This window comes from Pieris rapae, chromosome 2 (assembly GCF_905147795.1).
Source record: "Pieris rapae chromosome 2, ilPieRapa1.1, whole genome shotgun sequence".
Taxonomy (NCBI): domain Eukaryota; kingdom Metazoa; phylum Arthropoda; class Insecta; order Lepidoptera; family Pieridae; genus Pieris; species Pieris rapae.
In genome coordinates, this window is record NC_059510.1 from 23431 (window position 1) to 32718 (window position 9288).

A 9288-nucleotide genomic window follows, 5' to 3' on the forward strand; every position below is an offset into this window, starting at 1 on the left:
AGCTATTTATAAAAATATAAGAAATCAAGAGATATAACTGGGGAAAAACGCCTGGACTGCGGCCGTTTTTCACTTAGGCGGCCATTTTGTCCGCCATCTTAAAAAAATTCAAACGTCGTAGTTCCGGAGCGGATCGCCCGTTTTGGACGGGATTTTCTTCTCTGGGAAGGCCGGGAGACTGGAAACCGGAAAGTTGTTAAAAAGAAGAGCCGACTCTTCATACCCGGGTGTCATACTTAACGGGTCGAGCACGAGGCGCTGGTCACAACAGTGAAAACCCGCCTCTCCTCCGACCAAAACTAAAGAAATTAACCCATTATATATTGTCCGCCATTTTGGAAAAATTAAAATCGGAACATCTCTGGAATTACCGAACCGATTTTACTAAGAGTCTTACACATCAAATTAAAGGACTCAAAAAGCCTATGTAAGGAAATAGAATAAGTAGGAGAAATAAAAATTGTAACTGTGATATGATTGTGTAAAACCTAATAAAAATTAAAGTTGTGTTGACAATTATTTTGAAGATGCCTGAAAAGATCATTTCATCAAGAAGATTTCAGATCTTTACGAGTGGTAATTACAGGATTTCTTGTAATTGATTAAAGTAAAACATTCTCAAATAAATAATCCATTATAATTCACCTGCTTTACCCACGTGGTTCCTTGAACCTTTAAAAAAAAATTGTTCAATTCAAAGAAAGCCTAATAACTACTTACACACTTAAACCTTCCTCGTTTCGTATAACGTCAGTGAAGACAGCATAAAATTAAGAAGTATTTTACCAGTGATAATTAAATAAAACCAAACTATGTAAACAATCGATTTATTTCGTGTCTATCAAAAGAAATTCGACTTATATTCGATCACGTTATTTTCGTCGTATAAACTATAGTTATATCAATAGAATTTTATATACAATGAACATGAGGAGTGGCGACGAGATCAACGCGGCGGCGGCGGGCGTGGCTTGGCGGCGGCGTAGGCGATCTCCGAGAGACGCACGTCTATGGGCGCGCGCTCGTCGTAGAGCGTGGGCGCCTGTAAGATTATTCCGGCCGAGCCGACCAACACGGCCAATGTGAAGATCCACAGGAATAACCGGTCTAGCACCATTGCCACGTACTTCCAATCCTCCTTCACGCGCGTTGACTCCTCTTCCTTGCGCGTTTGTTCAGCGATGTAGTTGATGCCGTCGATGGCCTTGTGCAGCTCGGGGCAGCGGTGCCAGCGGCGCAACGCTTCGCACACGCCACCCACCTCGTGCAGCCGGCACCCGGACCCACCCTGTGAGGATGCGTCTAGCGACCTCGAGCTGCCCGCCCCCATTGTCCCCATGCCTCCGAGGGGTACTGGACCGGCGGTCAGCGCCGGTGACCAGCCCTCGCCGCTGATGATCCCCGCACTTAAACATAAAAGAATCCACAAGGAACTGTTTAATATTTTATTGCTATCTACTCGCTAATTCCATGCATTATCATTGAGTTCTGCGCTAATTATACACATTATTGACGTCCAATTACCTCACAAATCCGACTACCACAAAAAGTCTTTTCGAATTAAATTATTTCAACCTACATACAAACTCACTAATATCGTGGCTTAAAAAAAAATGTTCGTTTCAGTAGATCCAGAGATACTCTCTACTATTTTAACCTCTATACAAGATTTATATTGATTTTATGCTAGTCCCAGTATTATTTAATAATAAAATAAATAAATAAAGTAAATGTATGTTTTTATTGATTTATTTAATACTTAATTGACTGCTTTAAAATGTCACAAGTAGCATGGTGTAAAATAAAAAGCTTACAAAAAAAAACTAGACGATTAAAGGGTGACGTAGAGTTTATTTCCAAATCTTCCTACGCCCTTGCTTTTAAAACAGGTAGTAAATATAAATTTCCCAAATAATTGGAAATGTTTCCGACCGTTTGAAATGTTCTGACGTTCATAAGTGTACATTATATTACCTATATTTTTGAATTGATTTGACTCTTAAATTAACTTACTTAATGGTAGTTTAGACAGGCCGTTGCTCAGCTTTAGTCATCTAATCATAAGAAATATAATACTATTTGTTTACATGTTGAGTCACTCACAAGCGGCTGCGGTGTGGATCGAGGCGGCAGTGCGGGCGCCGCATGACCAGTAGCCGAGGCAGGACGTGGATAAAAACGCGCCGCACCCACGGTGCCATTGTGTGTGTCTGCGGTGACCTGAAGTGCACATTGAGGACCACTACCGTCACGCAGATGCTGCAAAGTAACATCGAACCTCATACTCTGTATATAAATTAAAACTGATAATTTACTCGCATAGAGTGACGTAGGCTTGGTCGGTCGCCTACCTGAACGTGTCTAAGATCATGGTGAAGAGCACGAACTTGCCGAGCAGCGGCACCACGAGTGAAGTAGGCGGGATTATTTCGGCCAGCAGCAGGAAGAACACCGTCAGCGATAGCAGGATGGATATTGAGAGCGACACTTTCTCACCGCTGTCGGAAGGCAAATAGAACACCAACACCGTCAGGAACGAAATGCCCATACAGGGGATGATAAGGTTCACAGTGTAGAAAAGCGTTTTACGGCGCATCGTGATGTTGAAGGTGATGTCCAGGTAGGGTTCGTCACAGCACGTGTAAAACTTCTCGTTCCTAAAAAGATAAACACGAGGATCATCTTTTTTTACTCGATCGACGATTATACTGTGAAGAAGTATAGATAATCTCACCTGACGGCTGGGACCTCTAGAATATCCCATTCGACAGACGTATAAAATTCACTTAGATCAACACCTAATTCGACAATATTTGTGCCCTTTACTTCATCGATATGTCGCAAGTCTACCTGCAACAAATCCGTTAAAATATTCCTAAGTCTGTATGGAAGATATTAAAAGACAACGGTAAGAGTTATTTAGCATAAGTTCAGCACCTGAAAGCCGTCGTATGTCCAGGAACCAAACTTCATAACGCACGTTTGCTGGTCGAAAGGAAAATATTCGACGTCGATCTCACAGGAGGACTTGTAAATGGCGGGCGGGCGCCACTCAACGCGACCCGTGTAGTTCAGCGTTGCTTTCGTCGCCAGCGTCACTTCGAAGTTGCCGTCGGCACTGCACACATATCATACAATTCAATATTAAACTTGCCCATACTCCTCCCTCACACGATGCCACTCACTCACTTGTTGTAGAGTACGATGTCGGGACGCCAGATGTGGTCCGAGGGTACGTGCAACATCTCTACGCCGCCGTACTCCCGCGGCTCCCACGACAATTTGTAGTCGTACCAACTCTGAAATACACAACACACACAAGTTACTTACCATGACGAATACTGAGGAACATTTTCGTAAGACGTAATATTATAAATATTTTACCTGTTCCACCCATAAATTTGTTGTCATGATCTGATTTTTGAGATTCTGAAATAAAACAGAACGCCGATTGGTAAGGTGCAGATGAGTCAGAAAGGAAGAGCCCAGACGCCAGTCGATACATACCACGTCGATGAGCTGGCTGAGCTTGAGCTTGATGCGTACGGTGAGAGCGTCGCTGACGTTGAGGACGGGCCGCACGAGCTTGTTGTAATTGCTGAGAAGGTCGTCGTATAGTCGCTTGGCGTCCGGGTTGCCCGCGCACCCTGCGCACGCGGCGAGTAGCAGCGCCGCCAGCAGCAGGCGCGCACGCATCCCGCGTCGCGCATGGCGTCAGCGCATCGCCGCGCCGCGCCCGCCGCGCCCCGCCGCTCACCGCCCCGCTCACTCTGTGCCTGAGATTAGTGCAATAACAATACAATGACAGCGGTAGTATTGTTTCATATCGAACTAAAAATCTACCAAACCAATTAATCAAAGGCTAAACACTTGCGCATTCATTCCTAAAAGAAAGGACCGAATATGTCTCCGACTAAAAGGATTACAGTGTATGTTAGAACTCAAAGTTTAAAAATTGAGTAGGAATACTTTAAAGGTCGATCCACTATCGAGCATTCAATGTTATTTAGTATTTCGAATTATCGGAATTCCACGGGCGGCGCAAAATGTCGCTTTATCTTATGTGAACCTTCAGTCCGTGATTCACGTAAGCATCATTTATCGCAAACAATGTATATTATTTTGGCGAAAAAAAATCTGTATAAATCACTTAAAATTGTTTCTCTAATTTAACTAGCATACAATAGAAGTCTTTCAAAGCTTCAGTAGACTATGCACACTATATCTTGACGAAGTAGGTACATCGACCATGTTTGCCACAACATTTCTGTCATTAGGTTCAGCATTACATCGCTTTGGTTGCGCTAGCAGATAAGAAGTGATAAACACATGTGTCAAGAGTGTGAGAATTGCAAATGTAAAAGATACTACGTAAATAAACAAATATAAAGAAAAAGTGACGTAACTGACTAAAACCTACATTGGTAATTTGGCTCAGAAAAGAAATTGGGGTAACGTCTTTTCAGCTGTGTCGGTTTCCTTGTGATTTCAAGATTTAAGCATTAATTGCTCGATAGAAAGTAACGCCTTAGTGCACGCACAGGCTTTAAACGACCGTGTTCTTGCCTCTAGTGTTAGGAGACGCGCCTGGCCACCGCTCATCCAATTATTATTTTTTAAATCAACTCCAAAAGATTACTGAAAACAGTACAAACTTATTAAATTTAAAATTATACGTCAACGCTGAATCTAATTATGAGCTATCATCCATCATGCCCGTGTGTGTGACCTGCAAGGCAAGCAATTAAAAAAAACGAAGAGATTTGTCTAACGTCTTTACTCTTTAGCGCAAACGTAACGGAAGTGTCTTGGAAGATAATAATTTAAATGCGATATTTTTTTCTTACGGATCGAAACTTAACTGAAACTTTCATAATAGTATTATTTTTTATTTTAGATCTAATAAAGCTAATTAAAATAAGTGAAGTAAGTAAGTCAGACGAGCAGCAGAGGGCAATCAGTAAATTCTATTAAGTACTAACCCTGACGTTTTGTGGAGTAGAGCAGCGAACGGCGTCACAGGAGCAGCATAATCCTAAGATTTCAGTCACTGAGTCACAGTCACAGAGCGTCACGCGTCGCGTGTCAGTGCATGTTCAGCGCGACAGAAGTGGGGACGAGAGACGACCACTGCTCGCTCCGGGCGACTGCCGCCGCCTCGCACCCGCCCGCCCTTCGCCGCACCCGGCCATCGCCGCGCATATCCAGTCGCGCAACACACCTCCGCCTGGTCACGGTGAACCCACGACCACAAGCCGAGCGCCCTCACTGCCAACACTCACTTTCACTGCTCCTACGGCTCCTAAATCGCAACTATATTCTTATATAAGAGTAAAAGTATTGCTATGGACTAAGACATAAGCTCCATGTAGTTGGTGAAGAGGTAGAAACTTAGTTTAAATATATTATCTAAATTTTGTAACGTAGCATGCGTTGCAGACGTATATTTTTAGCATTGTACCTGATAGCAGCGTATCGTTTATATTTTTATTAAACCCTTTGATAGCCTAGATATTCTCATGGGTGAAACCGAAATGAACACATGTGAGGGCCGATCAAGTCGGCAGGTGCTAATGTACAGCTAGGTTAAAGGAATAGGATTACCGCGAAGAGGTAGATACGACCAATTCTTAGTGGCCTACACGTTAGAGCTCCGCGTTCGACGGCGGGGTCTAGAGTCGTTGGTCGGTGTCATTGAATGAATTCATTCCGGTTCATTAGAGAATGCCTTCGCCGAGTGTTATGCACTAGCAGATTGAAATTCTCGTCGCTTTTTGCTGAGCGATTTAATAAGCACCGAGCCCTATCTCTTAATTCTCTTTTTCCTGAAATCTATAAATATGTATAACACATTTTGTCAGATTGTATTTATTTCTTGTGGAAGCAGGAACCGTAGTTTAAAATAAATATATACAAAAAGTAGCTTTTGCCTGATTTCCATTTAATTTATTTAAAACAATGCTTTGACATTACTGGAGATCTGCTCTATGTCTTCGCAAACCAGCGAGATATATTAGTCCATAATAAATAAAAAGTGATAGGCTGCACTCAAGATGTTACCCTACCGAAGCCCGTCAAAACTATTTGAAAATCTGTCTCTAGTGAAGGAAGAAACTTACAAAGTGGCGCGGCCTTAATGACCTGAATCAGAACTGACAGCCCTTAATGTCCTAATGACCTCCGCTTGATTTTAACTTTCCCTTCTGAACGTTTATTATAAGAAAAATTTAGTTAATTAATAAAATTACAGAAATGTTAGAGATTCTATCTGCAATGCTAGGAGCAGCAGCTCCACTAGGAGGCAGAAAATCTGTTCTGTTTTGCGTTCAACAAATTTTTTAACAAAAAGCACTAAAGACCAGCTCTCCAAAGTGCGCGTCGGTATGTAGGTTACCTTTTGTGGAAGGCAGTAAAAGAACAATACGGCGGAAACAAAGACAAGAGTGGCTCTCAAAGACAGAGAGCTCTCGATAGCCTGCCGCCCGGCGCCGCTCGCTTTGGCCGCTCGACGAAACCCACTGCTGCCCGTCGTCATCGCAGCCCAAACGATTCCATGTTACCATTCTCGTTCGAACGATCCACGTGATTGTAATATCTTGAAACGACATCAACCGACAAATCTTCGATACAACACTCTAAATTTGTCTTAGTCCAAAAAATACTTCACATAGCTGTTATTATTATATTTTATAGGTAATTTAGCTTAGTGTATTATCAGCCCTACAATAAAAAACAAATGACCTGAATGAATGAAAATAATAAAACAAATGAACTATTTAATCTCTGGAAATCGTTTAGCAATGTTAGACAGTAGGTACCAGATCAATTAATATGAATGATGGTATTCAAATTGCTTAACGTCATCTATACAACTATTGACCTTGGTCATATTAAACGTAAATAACTCTAAACTATAAGAAGCATAGTATTGATTCGGCTAAACAATGCGCGAGCATTAAATATAAATTAAAATAATATTAGCTAGAGGCGTATTTTAGAAACCCGAACAAATTAACAATCGACCATCCAGAACTGGAAAACTTAGCTACTTTAGATTTGAATACTTACATCTGTTAAAAAAAGAACACTTTATACGTTAGCATTTTTAACATAAATATCACCGAACGGGCGACGAGATAACAGGTGGAGGGTGGCATTGGCTCATCAATGCGCACGTATTTGACTATAAAGAACAATCTTTACCTTTTCCTCGCTATCTTAATCGCTTTATATGACGTAAAAACACATTCACGTACAATTTTTTACCCATCAAGCGTTTATATTCGAGAAATCGAGAGTTTTGTACGTTAAATGAGCAGACAGATTGTTTGACTGTCACTCAAACCCATCAACACAATCATTAAAGAACAACATTTAATGAAAAAGAAATCCTAGAAATACGTTTTACAATATCACAAACATTTAAGGAGCCGTGTCTCACCGACGCGACTCGATGCTTCAGGACGACATAAAGCTTTTACAGATCAGAGTCGCCGATCGCCTGATAACGTGTGGCGCTCGAACCTTTCATTACTTTTAATTAAAAGCGCTTTTTTGTGCGTCGTGCAGCTGCCGCCCATAGAACTATGCTTCAAATTGCTTCTCTGAACCGTTCTTTGAGCGCCGCACGGCTCCCGGCCGTGTAGCCTACAGGTATTAGTGAAAATATATAGTGAATTTTTGAGATAACTCGCATTATAAATACTTATTTATTAATTGAATACTCATAATTTAGCAGAACGTCGTTTATCCCATAATTTACCAAAGCCATTAAAAAGTGGCGTTTGAACGACTGAAAGTAGCGGGCAGGTGTTTGAGGGGCTCAAAGTGTGGTAAACTTAAAATCTATTTCTCGTCATCGTAGAGCCTACGAGGGTGAACAAACCACCCACCTCGCGCCGCCTCCCGCCGCTTGCCGTCGCCCAGCCCTTGCTTTTCAAGGAAGTTTCTTAACATAACTATGAACATTTCGGCTTAAATATTAAATTATATTTGGAATGCGAAATGCGGAATGCTACACTTCGTGGCTCACCATTCACTCGAAGCTATAAGCAGAGCATAACTGACCAGACGAGTAGTTCCGCATGCCAAAACCTACGCGAATAACATGCCTCTGACAGGCATGCATAATCAACCACAGTGATACATAATATACAAGTATATAACTTTAAGCACGTAGGTATTAACAGAAGGCACCTAAATCACGATAATTTCTTGATTCGGGGCGCTCATGTGATAGAAACCGAGCTGTGCAGAATGTAAAGGGATGTGGGAAGAATATTATGTGGTTTAACTTTGACTCGATTCATAGCATAGGTGTATTTCTAATCCCAAATCTAGCCATAAGAGACCTATTATACCACATACAATATAAATTACTTTGTCATGTGACATAAGTGGTATTAGCTAACTTAGGGATAGAATCACCAATTAACTACAGTAAGGTAAGTACAAAATTACTATACTTAAATTTAGATTTGCTAACAACAATCATAATTTTCTTAGACATCACTAAAAGATAACCGTTAGAGTGAAGTGGCCAAAGAAGTAATTTTCCTTCTTGGAAGAAGCAGAAGTTTCCAACCTAAATATTGTATATTATTATATTTAATGTTATTCTACAGACGAGTACGTTCTATTAAACAAGTACTCGTACATCATAAAATAATAATTTCCAAACACAAAATAATCTTCGTTCATGCAACGTAAACATCGACTCATTTGTTATGAGTGGTTAAATACATTCGTCTTGCATTGTATCAAATTATAATAAACTAAATTATTATAACAAATTCTTTGATGTCGCTGACAGCTCTAGTTCAAAGCTTGTCGCGCACCGCACGCCGCTTTGTCACAAAATCATATGACGCTACATATTATGGTTTTTACATTGAGTTTAATTTTTTTACAAAGATACATTTATAAGCTACACGGCCTACACTTTCGGCTATGTTATTGCATTTTTATTAGGGATAAAATATGTCAGTCACTTATGATGCAGCTTTTTAATGGTGAAAGAAGACATCTATAATTTAAGTATAGATAAAAACTGATAGGGCTTTATAGAATGTTAAGAATAAGGACTCCTTGAATAGTTAGACAGACGAGTGAAGGGAGTCAGTCAGTAGGAAGTGCAGCGTGTGTGCATCACAAAGGGGAGCCGAGCTGATGCAATATTCATCGAAACACAACACCGCGCGCCGAATTAACTTTCATCTCGAGCTATTTGAGAGTGAAGCTGCATGACTCCGATCCGCACACCTTTCAAATAACATCTCTTAATCTTAA

At 41.0% G+C, this 9288-nt stretch overlaps 1 protein-coding gene across 1 annotated transcript; it reads right to left on the reverse strand.

The window, feature by feature from the left end:
- Positions 1-813: 813 nt before the first annotated feature.
- LOC111001594 (acetylcholine receptor subunit alpha-like) lies at positions 814-5176 on the reverse strand. Its single transcript, XM_022271528.2, has 9 exons — positions 4983-5176; positions 3508-3776; positions 3385-3429; positions 3190-3299; positions 2938-3118; positions 2735-2850; positions 2352-2657; positions 2104-2259; positions 814-1406 (listed from the first exon to the last, which is right to left on the reverse strand). The coding sequence occupies exons 2-9, from the start codon at positions 3694-3696 to the stop codon at positions 947-949; spliced, it is 1563 nt and encodes a 520-aa protein (XP_022127220.1). The 5' UTR covers positions 3697-3776; positions 4983-5176; the 3' UTR covers positions 814-946.
- Positions 5177-9288: the final 4112 nt, after the last annotated feature.

Coding starts and splice junctions, on each gene's coding strand:
- LOC111001594 (XM_022271528.2), bottom strand. CDS start 3,696: ATGCGTGCGCGCCTGCTGCTGGCGGCGCTGCTACTCGCCGCGTGCGCA. Junction 3,430..3,507: donor TCAGCCAGCTCATCGACGTG/GTATGTATCGAC, acceptor GTTTTATTTCAG/AATCTCAAAAATCAGATCAT. Junction 2,851..2,937: donor GGACATACGACGGCTTTCAG/GTGCTGAACTTA, acceptor GATTTGTTGCAG/GTAGACTTGCGACATATCGA.